The 19,620-nt window shown below is 30.3% G+C and overlaps 1 protein-coding gene across 1 annotated transcript; it reads right to left on the bottom strand.

Moving 5' to 3' along the window:
* Positions 1 to 14,056: 14,056 nt before the first annotated feature.
* On the bottom strand, positions 14,057 to 17,731 carry LOC114423143 (ADP-ribosylation factor 2). Its single transcript, XM_028389774.1, has 7 exons — positions 17,582 to 17,731; positions 16,839 to 17,008; positions 16,337 to 16,407; positions 16,106 to 16,225; positions 14,971 to 15,089; positions 14,807 to 14,888; positions 14,057 to 14,344 (listed from the first exon to the last, which is right to left on the bottom strand). The coding sequence occupies exons 2-7, from the start codon at positions 16,984 to 16,986 to the stop codon at positions 14,339 to 14,341; spliced, it is 546 nt and encodes a 181-aa protein (XP_028245575.1). The 5' UTR covers positions 16,987 to 17,008; positions 17,582 to 17,731; the 3' UTR covers positions 14,057 to 14,338.
* Between the last annotated feature and the right edge of the window lie 1,889 nt (positions 17,732 to 19,620).

Raw genomic sequence — 19,620 nt, 5'->3', positions numbered from 1 at the left:
CATGGGTATTTATGAGTTGATTTGGATTAATTTTAGTCAAATTTAGTATTTAATTTAATTAAATTTGATCGGTTTGATTTTATTTGTTTTTTATATTATTTTTTTTTTAATTCAATTTATTCATGAATGGTTTGGTTCGGTTCGGACAACAGGTTATCTATTTAAATTTGATATTTTTTTTCTTTAGAACTATTATTTTATATCATGATTCATCCAACTATCTAATACAATTAATATAATATTACCAAATGTTTGAAAGTAGTAAAATTATTATTTAATATCATTAACATAATATTCTAAAATAAACTAATACAAATTAAAACAATTATTTCTTACAAACTAATTTCTTATAATAAATTTTGTTGCAACTAGATTTATTGCAACTAGGTTTGAAAAAATAAATATGAAAAAAAGTTGAAACAAATAATGGAAGTAATACCTTAAGGATTTACAATACTACTAGTCCTAGCATATGTAATTCCAACACTTGAAAACTCAATACTAGCAATATTTAAAGTTAAACCAAATAACTCTAAAAATTTTGATCCGTTCATTTGAGTTTTAATCGGATTTATAAATCTAAACATGTGACTCAACTCATATATGAACAATTTTGATTGAATTGGTTCAATTTTGACTCAAATAAATAAATGATTTAACCCAAACAATTTGGATCGATTTGGGTTAATTTAAATTCGCAAGTAACACTTTGAACATCCCTAGTTTATAAAATTTATAAGTCCTAAATAAAAAAAAGTATAGAAACTAAATTAAAATTAAATTAAATCGATGATAACAATTATGATAATTGGTTTCTACCCATTTTAATTTTTTAAAAATAATTTAACTTATATACTTCTAATTTTAATTGGTAGATTTTTTTATTTATCGTCATTTCTTTTCAATTTCTTACCGCAACTTTCTCTCATTTATTTTTTTATTCTTTATCCTTTAAATCATTTGTTCCTTTAATTATTAGTTATCCTTCAATTTAAATTTAAATCAATTTAAAATGATGATAAGGATGATGATAATTTATTTCTCTTGCTTTTAATAATTTACTTTTAATTTAATTAATTAATATTTTTTTGTCATGATTGGTTTAAAATTTTCAAATTGTTCTATTATTCAATTTTTTATTGTAATAATCATTTTCTTACCACAATTTATTGTTATAATGGTTCCTTCCTTTTTCAAACTTTTTGTTAATTATTTTTATTTTTTAAAATTAATTAAGAGTTATTTTAATTTAATTTGTTAAAATATTTACCATGCTTTCATTTTATTACTATGCTAAACATTGGCATGTTTGCATTTTTGTTCTCCATTTAGGTTTTTTCTCTGTATCACCATGTTTTTGTATAACGAGTAACTAAATATTATTCTAAAATTAAAAACAAATTAAAAATAAGAAATTCTTTTTTATAATAGTTCCTACAATTAATATATAAATAAATATTGTTAGTTATTTTAAAAATTAAGATACCAAATATGAATTTTTATTTATAAAGTTATTAATTTCTTACATTGTATTATGGTTTGAAGGTTTATTCTTATTATCCATTGTCTTATCTTTCATCTCACACATATATTTCATTTTCATATTGCGCCACATCATTACATAACTCATCTTGTATATTTTATTTAGTAAAAAAAATTAAGTAAAAACTCACATATTTTAAAACTCTCCATAAAAAAAAAAAAAAACAATACATCAAGTTACGTACGAAGAAATGAATTGGTGTAACATCTTTTATAAGTTAGTAAATAACATGATTTACCCATAATTTTTATCCATTTTTATCTTCAAGATTATACCTAATTTGTTTGTATGTGTGTGTGTGTGTTTTTCTCATAATTGATTTAATTATTTAAAATAAGAGTATACATTTATCATAATTACCTTAAATACTCTATTTATATATTTTCATAATTACATTAATTTCTATATTTATATAATTTTTTAAATTAAAAAAAGATAAAAAAATTCTCCACAAATTTCCGACTTAAATGTATAAAGATAAAGATTCAAATACTTGATAATAATTAATTTATAGTTATTAATTATCATAAATTTAATTGTTCATAATTTTAAATCATATGGATAATAATTAATTCAATTCTTAAAATTTTCAAAATATTTATTATAGTTACATGATAATAATTAATATATAATTATAAAAATTATCTAAAAATAAATTATCTCACATTTTGGTTATTATAAATTTAATTTTTCATAATTTACAATCAAATTGGAAATAACTAATTTAATTATTTTAAATTTCAAATAAATATCATAATTACTTGATAATAATTGATTTGTAATTATAAAAAATCTAAAAAAATTATCTTAAAAATTTCATCTAAGACTTCTTTTTTTTATTAATATAAAGATAAAGATGCTAACAGGACAGGACTATGAGAAATTATTTTCTAACTCCACTAGTCATTTGTCCGGACATAATTGTGGTACTAAATTTTTTTTATCGATAAATGTTAGGTGTTAATATGTTAGTTTTTGTTAGTAAGGATACTCGAACCCACAAACTATTTGTTTATCCCTTCTGCCTTCATAAGTTTACTAGCAAGCTGTTTTATACAGTCTCAGACAACATAATCAATAGACAAAAAAAAAATAATATTTTATAATATTAATCTTATATTATCATTAATTAATTTATAAATTTTTTTATTCACTATTAAATTATAAGAGATATAAATTAAATAAATAAATAATATTACATTTGAAAAACTAAAATGATAATTATTTTTTAATATATATTTTTTCTCTTACACAACAACTATAATTGGATTGAAAGAATATAATTTTTATTTTTACTTTTATTTTCTATTTATTATTTTAGTCAACACAGTACTTTAAAAATATTCCTAGAAATATTAAAAGTTAACAAACACATTTTTACATATGTCAAGAGATAATATTCTCAACTACAATATTCATGAGGATATGATTTCAAAAAATACAAGATGATTATGTGAAATAAACTGTTCCTAAAAAAACTAAATTAATTGACTATCCTAACAATTTAGAGAAAACCTCTGCAAAATGATAAATGAGATAGACAGATTAGTTTAAATCAAGAAAGAAATGAAAGACATAAAGGAATATTAGGAAGGAAGAAGAGAATTTTTGTAGAATGAAAAGTATTTGCACAATAGTTCATTTTGCTTGAAAGAAGAGAATTTAAATAAAATCAAATGTGAAAAAATATAAATAATAGAGCACTCACAAGTTAAATAGTTATTCTAATTTATCCATATAAAGGATTAATTTAACTACATATGTGAATTAATTAAAATTAATTTTTTTATTCTAAAGCGAACGAACACTTGTTTTACTTTAGTCAGATGCTAATACGCGTTTTTTTTTTACTATTAATAATCCTACAAGAAATACGATACATCACTACACGTGATAAGCATGATATATTTTATAAGAATTTACAAAATTATATTTTATTCTTAATAATATTAAACTCGAAACGTTTTAAGTAAAATATCAAATGCGTGGACTTTTTGGTGCGACAGTAACGGGACCTGGGCAAACACTAATATTACTTTATTAAAATTCAAAAAATATTAGGGCACGTTGGACTCGCGAATTTTGGAATTTTAACGTAAAAAAAAAAGACGCAAATTAAATTTCAAATAAAATTTAATTTTTAGATAGACGCGGACTTATTCTTCCAAAAACGCAAAACATAAAATACAGCAAAAAGAAAAAAAAATAAAAATAAAAAATATATTTGACAAAACAATTCAAATTATTTATTATTTATTTTATTAATTTATAAGCATATTTGATTAGATATTTTTTTGATAAATAAAATTATTTTAATAATTATAATATTTCCATATATTACTTAAATAATATTGAATTAATAATTAGTAATGTAGTATTATTTTTAGTTTAATCATTTTCAGCTTTTAGACACTAATTTTAGCTAAAAAATAACATTTCAGTGTTTGTTTAGCTTTTTAACTTTTAATTAACTTCTCAAAAAAAATATTTAACCTTCTCTAAAAAAATTTACCTATAAGTTTTTTTTTTCTAAGAACGAAACTTAATTAAATGCAGTATTTTTAGTGTTATTATCCAATTAAAATTGAAGTTTTATCTTGATAATCACATGATAAAAGTCACCATTAGAGACTATCACTAGATACCAACATGAAAAATCAAATTTAATTAAAAATAATGTAAAATTACTTAATAACCACATAATAAAGCTTGGTACTAAAGATTGACACTAGTTAGTAGTTTACCATAGTAGTAGCATTACTCACAAAGAATAGTTATATATCTTTTATAAATTTTTTTACTAATCTTCCTATTAAATAAAAATAAATAAATAAATTTTAAGTTTCTTAGATATTAATTGTGTTTATTTTTAATTTTTTTTATAAAATATTAGAATAATTAATTAGAAAATCCCATAAACGCATTTCACGAAAGTGAACAAATTTGTTATGAATATCTTAAATATTAACATGGACCAACCTTGATGATCTACCAAAAAATATATGGACCAGTCATGATGAAACATTTCGCAAACATTTGTCACATGCCATTTTTTCACTACTCCCATTGCCAACTACCATTCAACTAGTATTTCAAGCTTTAGAATGTTTCTTAATCCTGGCTTTTATTTTTTTTTCCTAGTTGAGAAAGCAAGAGTGTTTTCGAATTCACTAGGTCAAAAATTAATCTCACTCACAATGTATGATTGTCGCTAGTTCAAGAGAATTTTACACAGTAATAATCGAACACAGATTCTCCTACTAAATAGATCATTCTCACTCATGTGAATGGAGTGAGATTTTACATCACTACATCAACTCTTTGGTTTATCTTGCCTTTCAATTTGAGTTTATATAAAAAAATATTGGTTTCTAACTTGGACTACTTGTTTTCTTAGAGTACTTTCATTGCATTTTTAGTGTTCATTTAGTTTAGATGCCAAAGTTTTGAGAATAATGTTTTCTTTTTGTAAAGGCTCGTTTATTTGACTTACATTATTATGCATGAGGTATTCTTAAACTATTATAATTTTGGAATTTCATATTCTTTTTTGTATATTTTTTTACGGGTTGTTATTATAATAAATGACATTACATTTTGGTATCAGAGCCAGGTTGATCCTATATCGGACTGTGTTAGTGAGTTGTTTTCAAAAGATCAAATATGGGCACATAAGACTGCTTATTAGAGTTATAAATGACATGTTATTCTTTTAGATATTGGACTTTATCAACCTAATGTTTGATTGGTGGTATGTAGATTTATGGCACCTAATAGGCAAAGGGCATTGGTGGAGCAATACTCAAGGGAGTTTGGCAACTCGGGGAGCTCCTATCACTTGGGAGGAGTTCAAGGAAGTTTTCTTGGAGAAGTACTTTCCTCACAGTGTTCGTATCCAAAAGGAGACCGAGTTCCTCCAACTTCGACAGGGAGAGATGATCGTTGCCGTGTATGTGGCTAAGTTTGAGAGCCTAGCAAGGTTTTCTCGTTATTTGAAGGATAATCCTCAACGTGATTGGAAGGCTATCAAGTTTGAAAAAGGCTTGAAACCGAAGTTACAGAGTTCTATCAACATCTTGGAACTTAGAGATTATCCTACCCGTTGATGGATTGACAAGTGTACCAATACGTCTCAAATAGTAAAGTTAAAATGGAAGTCCGAATATCATATCCACAAGGACTTTGTTTGTACTTAGGTAGATAAATATTTTATTAATAAAATAAGTTAAAGAAAATTGACTCAAAAAAGTTATGAGAAAAACAATAATTTAAATTGGCAAAAAATTAAATCAAACAAGAAGAGAAATTAAACAAGAATTTAAATTAATTAATTAAAGACAAAAAATGAGAAAATTCAATATTATTGTAGAAGGAAATTCAAAAGATGAGAATGTTGAGAACTTAGCCTACCAGAGCTATTCTTTGATGTAATGTTAATGATTTTTCTCTATTTATAATTATTTCAATTTACACATGCATCTACTAGTATACTTTAACTTTGGTCCCCCGCATGAAAGAACTTAATTTATCTATTTTCTCTCCCAATTTCCGTTGCAGAGCTAAAATAGTAAATTACATTAAGAATAGAGATGTATAACAGGTTAAACAAATATCAACCTAGCCCTAGTGATGACTTTATTTAGATACTATTTCTCAGTTCTATTAAAAAATAATGTTTCTCAACGCTACCCTTAAAATTTACCATGCAAATGGGTGATCAAGCACAAACAATAATATTAAGCACAATAAAGGATAATGCGAATGTGATATTATTAAATAGATAGGAAGAGAAATTACATCAAGAGTAGTTGACTGCCAAGTTCCCAACAAAGGGGATTTAGTCTCTCATTGTCATGGAGGTTTTACAATTGCAAGAGGGAAATATTTAGTAAATGGGGAAAAGATAAGAAAGGGAATGGAGGGAAGGAATGACTCTCAATACTTGTTTCTCCTTCTTCTAGTCTTTGTCTTCTATAAAAAAAATGTATTCTGTTGGAATTTCTATCTGTTTTTTCCTTCTTCTCTCTTCTTCTTTTATAGGTGCATATTAGTAGGCTTCTTGCACTAAACTCGACTTTACTTTCCTTAATTAGTCATGTTTTCCTTAATTATTCTTCTTTCCTTAATTAGTCATGCTTTCCTCAATTAGCTTGTTTTCCTTAATTAGCTAAACTTTCCTTAACTAGCTCGCTTTCCTGTGCTTTATTTTACTCACTAAGCATCATAAATTCATCACTTTTAATATTCTCTGCCCAAAAACTTAAATGATATTAATTTAACAATTATTTTCTCAAAAAAGAAAAATTAAGAGAGAAAAATTATAAATTCCTATATAATTTAACCCCAAAATATGCTCATAATTAGCAGTTATCACTACCCTATACCCTAGTGAACAAGTGTTGCATAGCAGAGTAGAAAATGCAAGCAATGAGGGATCAAAGATCTAAGGAGAAGGCTAACTTTGATGGGAAGAAATTCCATAGCAAGGATGACAAGTTTCAAAAGCAATTGGGACATGTGCCCACCATTAACAAAGGAAAACATGTGCAAGAAGTTAGGAATGACAAAGGTGTCGGATGTCAATGGTGTGGCTTGATTCATAGAGATTGTTCGTGTCCTACAGCATAAACTACTTACTACAAATGTGGGAAAGTGGGACACTATGCTAGAAGTAGCAGGGATAAGGGGCAATCCCAACCAAGGCCACAAAACCAGGGGAGAGTCTTTACACTCCAAGGGGAAAAGGTGAAGGAGTCTGATGGTTTGATTCAAGGTATGTGTTTTATTAAAGAAAGAAAAATAATTATATTGTTTGATTCAGAAGTGACACATTCATTCATATCTCTTGATTATGTGAAAGATTTAGCCTTGCTAGTTTCTAAATTGCCTTTTGATTTAAGTGTTGCTACTCCTGCAAAAGAGAAGCTTATTACTTCTATTGCTTACTTTAATTGTTGATCTTATATGCTTGCCTTTGTTTTGTTTGGATGTCATATTTGGTATGAATTGGTTGTCTTTAAATTGTGCCATCATAAATTGTTTAGATAAAACTATTTCCAATGCTAAACAACCAATGCCAATTGATTCCTCTATGTCTAATTCCATTGTCTCTGTTGTTGCTTGCCTTAAGTCTTTAGTTTATGGGGCTCAAGGATACATGTTTTTGTTCTCTGCTAAAATGGAGGCTGAAAATGACATGCTAGCTATATCTATAGTGCACGAATTCCAAAATATTTTTCCTAGGGAAGTCTCTGATTTACCTCCAAATATGGTTGAGTTTAACATAGACCTTGTACCTAGGAGTGGACCTTATCAGTAGCACCTTATAGGATGTCACCTCTAGGGTTGAGTGAGCTCAAGAAACAATTAAAGGAGATGTTGGAGAAGGGGTTCATTAGGCCTAGTGTGTCTCCTTGGGTAACGCCAATACTCTTAGTGAAGAAGAAAGATGGAAGCATAAGATTATGTGTGGATTATAGGCAACTGAACAAAGTGACTATCAAGAATAAGTAACCATTACCTAAGATAGATGACCTTCTAGATCAATTGTGTGGAGTGTCAATGTTCTCTAAGACAGACTTAAGGTCGGAATATCACCAGATTAGAGTCAAGAGTGAAGACATTCCTAAGACTGCCTTTAGGACAAGGTATGGGCACTACAAGTATGTAGTAATGCCTTTTGATGTGACCAATGCTCCAGCCGTGTTTATGGATTACATGAACCGAATCTTTAGACCATTCTTAGACAGTTTTGTGGCGGTGTTCATAGATGATATCTTGATATACTCTAAAACATCAGAAGACCATAAGAAGCATTTAAGAGTAGCGTTGTAGATTTTGAGGGATGAACACTTGTATGCCAAGCAGAAAAGTGTGATTTTTGGCTTGATGAGGTGAAGTTTTTAGGGCTTACCATCTTTCATAGGGGTTTGGCAGTTGATTCTAATAAGGTTCATGCGATGTTAGGATAGGGACAACCTAAGTTAGTGACATAAGTAAGGAGTTTCCTAGGATTGGCGGGTTACTATAGGAAGTTCATGGAGGGTTTCTCTAGACTAGCTTTACCCTTTACCAAGTTGACTAGGAAAGGGAAACCTTTTGAGTGGGATAAGGAGTGGGAATGAAGTTTTCAAGAGCTAAGAAGTGGTTGGTCTCATCAGCGGTCTTGATTATACCAGATCCTTTGGTGAGCCTGAAGGTTTATTGTAATGCTTCTAAAAATGGCTTAGGGTGTGTATTGATGCAAGAAGGCAAGGTGGTGGCATATGCATCTAGGAAACTTAGGACTCATGAAGGAAATTACCCCACCCAAGATCTTGAGTTATCAACTGTGGTGTTTGCCTTAAAGATTTGGAGGCATTACTTGTATAGTGCAAAATTTGAGGTTTTTAGTGACCATAAAAGCCTTAAATATTTGTTTGACCAGAGGGAGTTGAATATGAGACAAAGAAGGTGGATAAAGTTTCTCAAGGATTATGATTTTGAGTTAAAGTACCACCTAGGGAAAACGAATGTAATGGCTGATGCTCTTAATAGGAAGTCCTTGCACATGTTTAGCTTGATGGTGCAAGAGATGAACTTGATATAGGAGTTTAGGGACTTGAATTTGAATGTGTCTCTGAATGCATTAAGCATGAAGTAGAATAGACTGGAGATTGGTAGTAACATTAGAGACCTGATTAAGAAGGAACAACTTCTAAACCAAGAACTATAGTCATTGGTGAACCAATAAGTTATACCTTATCTGTCGATGACCTAGTGTTGTTTAAGGAAAAAGTCATAGTCCCTAAGGAGGGCAGTTTCAGAGAGAAAATTTTAGAGGAATCCCATAAGGGTAAGTTCACGATACATCCAAGGATAACCAAGATGTATCAGGATTTAAAGAAGATGTATTGGTGGATAGGGATGAAGAAAGATGTGGTTAGATTTGTATCTAGGGGTTTAGTATGCCATAGGGTTAAGATTGAACATCAGAAACCTTCAGGTTTGTTGTAACCTTTACAAGTTCTTGAATGGAAATGGGAACGAATCTCTATGGATTTTGTGATGGGTTTGCCTAAGACATATGGGTAATTATGGACATGCTAACCAAGTCTGCTCACTTCTTGCCAATTAAGGAAACCTATAGATTGGACAAATTGGCATTAGGGAGATAATTAAGCTTCATGGCATACCTACCTCTATAGTGTCAGATAGGGATCCTAGATTTACCCCTAGATTTTGGAGGGTGTTCCAACAGGCTTTTGGGTCCAAGCTAAGTTTTAGCACAACTTATCATCCTCAGACAGATGATCAGATAGAAAGGACCATACAAACCCTTGAAGACATGCTTAGAGCATGTGTTCTTGATGAAGGTGGAAGTTGGGATAAGTTTTTACTCCTTATAGAGTTTGTGTATTACAACAATTATCACGCTAACATAGGCATGGCACCCTTCGAAGCCCTTTATGGGAGGAAGTGTAGATCCCCTTTATGTTGGTGTGAGGTGGGTGAGAAGACCTTGATAGGGCTAGACATAGTTCAGGAAACCACAAATAAGATTAGGTTGATTAGAGAAAGGATGCACACTGCTCAGAGTAGGCAAAAAAGTTATGTTAACAAGAAAAGGAAGCTTTTAGAATTTCAAGGAAAAGAACATGTATTCTTGAGAGTTACTCGTAAGGCTGGGATTGGGAGATCCATGAAGGTCAGAAAGCTAAGTCCTCATTTCATAGGTCCATTTCAAATCCTAAAAAGAGTTGGGCCTATTGCTTACTAATTGGCTCTTCCACCACAACTGTCAAATCTTCATGATGTCTTCCATGTTTCTCAACTCCAGAAGTATGTACAAGATATTTCACACATCATAGTTCCTGAGTCAATACAATGAAAAGGTAATTTGACATATAAGCCTAGACCTTTTCAAATCACTGACAAAAGCACTAGGACTCTGAGGAATAAGACAATTCATTTGGTGAAAGTAGTTTGGGAAGGATTGACTCTAGAAGAGGCTAACTGTGAGCTTGAGGAAAACCTTAGACATCAATATCCAAACCTCATTAATTGAGCTATGTTCACTCTTAAACTGTTAATAACACTGATTGTTAATCTGGTTAATAAATATTATTAATTTCTAAAAATAATCCAATAATTATTTAGATAAAGATATCTAAATATATCTTTTAGTAAAGAAAAATATAGATTAAATTGTTTGAATATATTAGATTGGTTATAGATAATTATAATTAAAGATAATAGAAATAATAGATAAAAAAGATTGATTAAACAAATTTCAAATTAAATACAATTCTTATATAAGAGTAGACAGTCATTCTCTAAGAATCACACACATAAACAATCTTTATTGGTATTAGTGGGTTGCTCAAAGACTAAGAAAAAGAAAGAAAGCAAGAGAATTCTTTTGACACAATTGGTTGAGGAGAAGAAGAATATCAAGAGCACAAATTTCTTGCTTCAAAGAGGTGAGTAAAACAACTTTTTCTAAACCTCCATGGTATGAAGTCATGGTACGAATTCTTAAGAATGTGTTTTCTTTATATATATATATATATATATATGCATTTTCTAAAGGGCTTTATCATTGAATTAATGAATATATAATTTAACCTTAAAGATCAAGACCAATTTGAACATATGTGTGTTATGTTATAGTCATTGTAAATATTATATGTCTTAGTTATTATATTACATATATAATTGTTGTTATATATGTGGTTTCATATTATTAGCTGATTATATTATTGTTGTGGTTTAATTTTGAGAATTATTATTGGATGCGTGAAATTAGGGAGTTTGTTGGTATTTTTTTTAGAATGATATTCTTGTAATTTTGTGAGTTGATCATCACCTTCTGAGAAGGAATGATGATGTACATTTTATTATGAGATTATAATGTGTTAGATATCTCCATCTGGGATGAGAATAATATTTATTTATAGATACCTCCATTTGAGATGGGGAATCGATTCTGAATACCTCTATTTATGATGAGGAGGGGAAGTCATTGCATGAAATATGAACTCATAGACCCTTTAAAGAATCTGAGATTTACACTGGTTCCAGGAATCAAAGAATTGAGTCTTGTGATTCTGAAAATCACTAAGTTGTGTCTATTATATATTTATTTGGATGTGATGAGGTGTTGTCGTTTATTTAAATATTTTATTTATTTAGAATGCCATGAATTGTGATTGTTTTATTATGATTTTTTACTGGAGTGTGTGTATACACACACACAATCTTATTTTAAATTCATTGTGGATACTATAGTTGATTTTTTGGATTACTGTGTTGGTTGAGGACAACACTATTTGTGAATTCTTTTTAGTTATTTTATTCATTGGAATTATCATCTCATTATAAGTGTTGTTTTCAGATCACGAGAAAAAAAATTATTGAGTTTTAAGAGACTTGAAGACATAGTATTCTTAGTTACATTTATTTTAGCTTGGTTAGTGCTTCAAAATAAAACGTTGGATGCTGCTACTTTTGTTATATTTTTAGCGTTCATTTAATTTAGATGTCCATATTTTGATGATAATATTTTCTTTTTGTAAAGACTCGTTTATTTGACTTACTTTATTATACATGAGGTATTTTCAAACTATTATAATTTTGGAATTTCATATTCGTTTTGATATATTTTTTACGGGTTGTTATTATAACAAAGGGTATTACATTGATCACTCCTTTTCTGTTTGAAAAACCTTTCTTATAAAAGAATTAGTGAATTAGAAAAAGATAATATGTAAATATTTCATTTTTCTACCAATAAAAAATCTCATTTTCTATTGCAATTGATTAGGTCTATGATATTTGTAATTAAATTGATTAGGAAAAATTTAGATTAATTTGGACGTGAAATTATTCCTAAATCTCCAAGATCTGTGAGACTTGTGTCTCCCTAACTAGAACTTTGAGAGATTTCTACAAGCAAACGCGAATTTGAACTTCTTAAACTGGACTCTTGGATGTGGAAACTCGATTCCTCAAGTCAAACTCAAACTCCCTAAAACAAAAATTTTGAACCTTTTAAGCCTTGTTTGATTAAGATGATTCCATTTCCTACCTAATTGTTAACCCTAATTCAATTTTAGTTCTCTAAATGGATCATTGTAGCTTGACTTAATTGGTTAATGAATACGAAGTTTACACAATATTTCTAAGTTCTTGGGAAGGATCTTCAAATAGTTGCTAGCTTTTGGCTTTGTCTTCCCTTTTTAGAGTGCTTCAAGAGTTGGTTGTCATTACCAAAACTTTTTCTTATGTGTCTTCATGTGTTGGAAGTTTTCAACTAAGGAAGTCATGATTTACATTGCATTTACACGTAGGTTGGATACACTTTGTATATTGATTGGAATTGTTGTTTCAATGCTCAATTGGTGCTATGAATTGTGATACGGTAAGACATAGTCATATTTTTTCACTTTTAATTAATATAAAGACCTTGATTAATGTTCTCCTTCTCCTTATTACTTTTTTTTTAAAAAAAAAAAGACAGTGCAATTTCCCATAATTTAAAAAGTTAAATTCTCTATCCCTCCCATTCTCCCTTGATCCTTGTTTTTGCATCCTTCTCTCACTCTTGGAATTTCATTTTTTTAACTAATTCTCTCTCTCTCTCTCTCTCTTTATATATATATATATATATATATATATATATATATATATATATATATATATATATATATATATATCTTCTATTTTTAAATATATTAATTTCATCTTATATTTATATTCAAAATAAATAAGACATTTAGGAACCATACTCAGTATGCTACCTAAAACATTTAAATCTCAAAAAATATGAACAAAAGTAGTTTCTTATGGGCAAATAAAATAGTACCTTTTCCAGGCACTCGTATCTGTCCTAGAGAGGCTAGAACAATAAATTTTTAAGTTGAGTAACGTGACACATTAAATATACCACATGAAATGAATAGACGATAACAATTAAAAACACACAAAATAACAAGGAGTGACAGCTTATTATAGATTGAAAAACGTAATACATTTTTCAAGTACATTTTGAATGCAAGCACGTAAATCTTATTTTAGACCGTGCAAACATCTTTTTAATGTTCAAATTCAAGTTTCTGTTTTAAAGAATATAAAATACGTTTTTGAGCTTTCAAAGAAAAAAATACACCCATTACAAACTTAGTTAAAATGAAGAGCAACTTCATATGTGAAGACCTTATTAAGGCCTTTAACCCTTTACCCTAAAAGGTGAGATAGAAGTTACACCCATTGAAGCTAACTACAGATCTACGCCATTGTTGAAATTCTGCTTGGCGTGACAACTGGGAAACATTACTCTGTTCTATGGTGTTCGATTTTATCCTATAGTGGAGCAACAGAGGAACATGATTGTCGAAAAATATAAAAATGGCCTGGCTAGTTGCATAGTTGCACTATGCAACGAAGGATGAATATTGCAGTATCACCGAGCACTACAAATATTCAAAGATTTCTCAATTTTTGGGTATCATGCAATAATAATCATGAGGAATATTAGCAAAATAAAAACATAACTCAATGGGATGGCGCATTGATTGGTATCAATTACAGTTATAAACATTGAATCCAAACTCAATTAAAAAAAAAAAAAGCTCAAAAGTATTTAGACATCCCATGAAACAAATTCCTACTATAATTTTAGCCATCAAGATGTCCTAAGCCAGAAAACATTAACATAAAGCCAATTTGTCTCATGAGAGAACCAAAAAAACAAACTAGATAATATTCACCCCTGCATCCAGAATCACCAATCCACAAGAAGACTCCCAAAAAGCATCAAGCCTGCAATGATAATCACACGAAGAAAAAAATCAGCACAGTTCCAGAAAACTTTCACCTTTTTTCAATTTATAAAACTCAGAAGGGCAATGAAAAGGTATATAGGTAGGAGGCAACCCCCCACCCCAAGAGCTAAGTCTCATATCAGCTAGAAATAAGACCAAGTAAAGTATATAGGTAGGAGCCAACCCCCCACCCTAAGAGCTAGCTTTTGAGGTTGAGCTAGGTTCAAACCCACATTCTAAGAAATTCTAAGAAATGTTATATAGAAAAAGAATTGTACATTTAGGGTTAAGGTATATATATATAAAAAAAAGAACCCATATACACAAGCAGCTTGTATAATGCACAGAGCAATTTTACTACTATCTCCAATCAACTAAAACGTCAACATACTTATAACATGCATTTTTAATCAAAGTCCAATGCCCAAGATAAAATGCAAGAAAGAAATCAATAGCTAACCTTGTTGGCTATGTTGTTGGAAAGCCAGTCCAAACCCTCATAAAGACCCTCCCCAGAGGTTGCGCAGGTGCTCTGGATGTACCTGAAAGAAACACAAAAGCATGTTAAATTTCAATAGGATAGCTATCAGTTCAGGAGAAGGGTGTCATGATCAAAATATTTACCAGTGGCGCTGTCTGAGAGAGTGGAGACCCAGCTTGTCGGTAATTTCAGCAGCATTCATTGCATTGGGAAGATCTTGTTTGTTAGCAAATACGAGCAATACTGCATCTCTCAGTTCATCCTGAAAAGAAGATTGAAATATTTAAGAAAAAATTAGGTCATTTTATCACAAGAATATAACAGAAAGCAAAAGTAAAACCATCAATGGTTCTGGTCATGATGTCATTATTAACATTAAGCCAAAAAGACAAATCAATAAGAACTCATCTTCCAAGGGTGCTTGAATGTTGCAGACACTACAGTTCCACAAAAAGCAAGTCAATTAACTAAGTAATTTTAAGAAAGGCTTTCTATTATAAATTCCTTTTCATCAATAGGAAAACACCCATTTTGGGCAATAGAACATCAACTTTGAAAACTTATGTATCATCATTAACAGCATAGTATCAGCAACATAGTCATACCAATAGCAGATAGAGAAAATTGCTCACTGCTTCAGCAGGAACAGTTCTTTCCTTCCATTTTTTTTTTAGATTTAATATGATATTTAAAACTATATATCCTGACCAGTTTAATATCATTTTATCTAATTCTGTGATAATACACCCAATCTGTGCAAGTGAAACTTTTGATGAGTGGAAAGAAAACGACAGAAAATTTTGAAATTTGAACTAGGGAGAAAATTATAGAATTTTTTTCCCTTAGAAGTCAACTTTTCTCTGTTCTTTCCCCTCATTTTCTCTTCAACCAAACAAAAATAATTCAAAATTCAAATATTTGCTCTCCTTATTTTCTTTCTCTACATCCAAACTTAGGGTAAATGCCAGATGAATATCTAAAATGAACAGACATGAAAACAAAAAAATATATATCATGACCCTAAGAGAACCAATCTAACTGGGGAGAAAATTATAGAACTTTTTTCCCTTAGAAGTCAACTTTTCTCTCTTCTTTCCCTTCATTTTCTTTTCAACCAAACAAAAATAATTCAAAATTCAAAAATTTGCTCTCCTTATTTTCTTTCTCTACATCCAAACTTAGGGTAAATGCCAGATGAATATCTAAAATGAACAGACATGAAAACAAAAAAAAATATATATCATGACCCTAAGAGAACCAATCTAAATGAACTATTACCTCATTCAACATCCTGTGCAACTCATCTCTGGCCTCAACAACTCTGTCCCTGTCGTTGCTGTCAACCACAAAAATGAGACCCTGTGTGTTTTGGAAGTAGTGCCTCCACAAGGGACGAATCTGCAAAAGAAAACATGAGCATTCATCTACTGACCTCCAAGACAAATAACTCAGCACCATGAAGGCTTTATCAAGAAATTTCTAAGAATGCATAAAGATCAAACTTTAAACCTTGTCCTGGCCACCAACATCCCAGACAGTGAAACTAATGTTCTTGTATTCCACAGTCTCCACATTGAACCCTAAAACAATTAAGGGAATTAAAAATAAGAAAACATAAAATTGTTAGTAACAGCATCCAGCTGATCTTACAATTTCACCCAGTTATGTAACAATACTTGAAATAAATAGGAACCCTGAAATCTCTCTTTAGTATGAAAGAAGTTACCAAGTTGTTTGTTTTTTTACAAGAGCCAGTAGTTAGTTATAGTAGTATCAATAGTTAATGAGAACAATTATAATATGTTCATTACAGATTCAATAATGTATGATTCATCATAAAGCTTACTAGCGTGTAACTACCTCCAAAATTAGTTATTTAACTAATGGTTCTACAAGGTGTTAATAGGATCAATAATGAAAATGTAGGCACATTAATACTCTATAGGTAAAAAATTACAAACGCACACACACAAATTATATATAACCAAAATCAAAATCAAGGAACACTTACCAATGGTGGGAATTGTGGTAACGATCTCTCCAAGTTTGAGCTTGTACAGGATGGTGGTCTTACCAGCTGCATCGAGACCCACCATCAGAATTCGCATTTCCTTCTTGGCGAAAAGCCGGCTGAAAAGCTTGGTGAATGTCAACCCCATTTCTCCTTCAGTTAGTGGATCCCTACATTCACAAATTGCACTCAACATTAACACAACTGAACCTCAGCAACATTCAACCAAATCATTCCATTCGGCCAAAATAATCCCAAAAAATAACACAAATCAAACACTTCTTCCAGCAAGCCATATCAATATTAATTAAATGCGTGAATTAACAATCAAATCTACGAAACTGGATTCGGCCAGATCTCAATCCAAACGAAAAAAACAGCAGCACGCATTTCGATCCGCAAAATCATCACACGAAAACCGAAACAGATCGCGAAAAAGGAAATGAAATCACAAAATTATCGCAACGCGGATTGCGAAAAGGGGGGACGATCTGAGCATCCGGATCCCGAAACCTTCAGATCGAACGAATCAAAATTCAAAGAGCCGCAACGCAACAAACCAAAGCATATAAGAAAAACGAACGAAGCAGTTCCCAAATTGAACAGCGAAAAAAGCTCAAAATTCATTTCACATGCAATACAAAGCATGGAAGAGGGAAATGAAATTACGAGCGGTGGAATGGGTTCGCATAGATAGATGGAACAGAAAAGAAAGAGAAGGTGATAGCTGAATTTGAAATTACCTTGAGGGATCTCGAACGAGAAAGCGTAGAGAGAGACAGAGAGAGAGTAAAAAGAAGAGAGAGAAAGGCGAAGAATGCTCTACAATAACGCAAAATGGAATGAAAGGGTTTTATATAGGAGGGAGAGACAAGAACGGGGGTACCCGATTTATATGCGCGTTTTGGATCAAATACCATTTGCACCCTGCAATGCATCTCACACGCTAATGGTTTCGAACCTTCCAAAAGCAATGCTCCCTTTTAAATAATTCTATTATTCAAATAAGCTTAATTAACATATTTATATTTTGAATTTATTCGTAATGCCACCATCTATCATCTAGATCTAATCATCTAATCACAAATAATAATAGGTTTTATTTTAAGATAAAATAATAATAAGTTAAAACATATTTGACTTCATATGGATGTGGTGGATTCTTAATTATTCCACATATACGTGAAAATTTATTAAAATTATCATCACAATTCATTATTAATTTGGTCGTTATATAGGAATCAAATTAATAATTTGTTACATGTATAAGGATCAAGTTCTTATAACTTAAAATATTTCATTGTGGTCTTTATAGTTTTAATTTTTAAATTTATTTGGTCTTCGCAGTCAAATATTAATCAATGTTATTTGGAAAAAAAAAGTGATATGGTTACCCATTAGACTTCATATTGCTACTAAATGAATTTCCTTCCTCCTTCCTTGATGAAAAAAGATACCCATTGTTCATTATCACCAAAGTGTTCTATAAATGCAAACCACCACCTACAACAATGCTTGTTGGAAATTGAAAACCCACGCCTCCAACAATGGATATTGTGAATTAAGGAAAAGACCCACATGTCCAATGGAACTCGTGGGGTGCTGAGCAATACTCATTCTTGGCTTTGTTCACTAAATACAAGTTCTTGCCATGGCAAAAATGTTACCTTTGAAACCAAGGTGACACTTTGACAATGATAAGTCTTGTAATGTTCATCTCAAACAACGTTAGGTGACTTTAGACAATGAAGATGAAAAGAGAAAAAGATGACAATTATATGAGATGTTTTAAACTATAGGAACTAAAATGAAAAGTTATTGCAACTATAATGACCAAATGAATAATTAAACCTAATTTTAACATTTTTTTTTAAAATAATATGGTTTCCAGATTGCACAACTCAAATTCCCTATCGAAAAATCAAATTGAACCATGTTCATAATTCAACGACCACAACATAAGAAAGTCAAAACCCCTAATATGCAATGACTAAACCACTCATTGAGACAACGTGTTCCTAATGAAGCTTATAGATGTGTGAGTTACAAGAGTCATGTGTTCATGCTATGCTCCAATGATGAAATTCAAATGACACTATTGGACACGACTCTAATATTTGGCTTGTCAGTTGCTGGTAACCCTATGGTGTTAACAAAAATGGAACTATTCTTCAATGGATTCATAGTTCTTGCACTTTCTCACAATTTTGGGTAAGGTTTCTATTTTTGCTTAGGGTGTTATCGTTGATGATTAGGGGACTGAGGATTTTGACTTGGTTGTGTGTTGGTGATTGGATTCTAAACTTGGTTTGATTCATTTTTTTTATGGGAGAATTGGGATGTGAAATTGGGATTTGAGGATTGGGAAAATGAAGGTTCATTAGTGGTTTATAATTTAGGTTTAAATATGTTAGTGCTTCCTAATATATACCTAAGTGTCAGTTTTGATCCCTAATAAATTTTTTCTTCGTTTTTGCTTTCTGATATTTGAAAAGTTTTTTTTATTCCTATCATTAGAATTTTTTTTGTTAACTGATGACATGACCATTAGCTTTTTAAAAATATGAGTTGTGGCGGTTTCAAAACCGCCAATATTCTTTTTAAATTTAAAGTTACAATTTATGCCGATTAAAAACCGTCAGAATCAATTAAAGTAATAACTACGTAAGTGAATGCATTGATTCCCCCAAATGACATTTGTTTCCTGACAACCCCATTGGTTCTTCAAACTACACATACACTCTTATGCCTCTCTCACTTTCTCTCTCTAGATGTTTAAAGC

This window comes from Glycine soja, chromosome 8 (assembly GCF_004193775.1).
Source record: "Glycine soja cultivar W05 chromosome 8, ASM419377v2, whole genome shotgun sequence".
Taxonomy (NCBI): Eukaryota; Viridiplantae; Streptophyta; class Magnoliopsida; order Fabales; family Fabaceae; genus Glycine; species Glycine soja.
The sequence above is the reverse complement of the archived record's forward strand: the minus strand, read 5'-3'. Positions and strand labels throughout refer to the sequence as shown.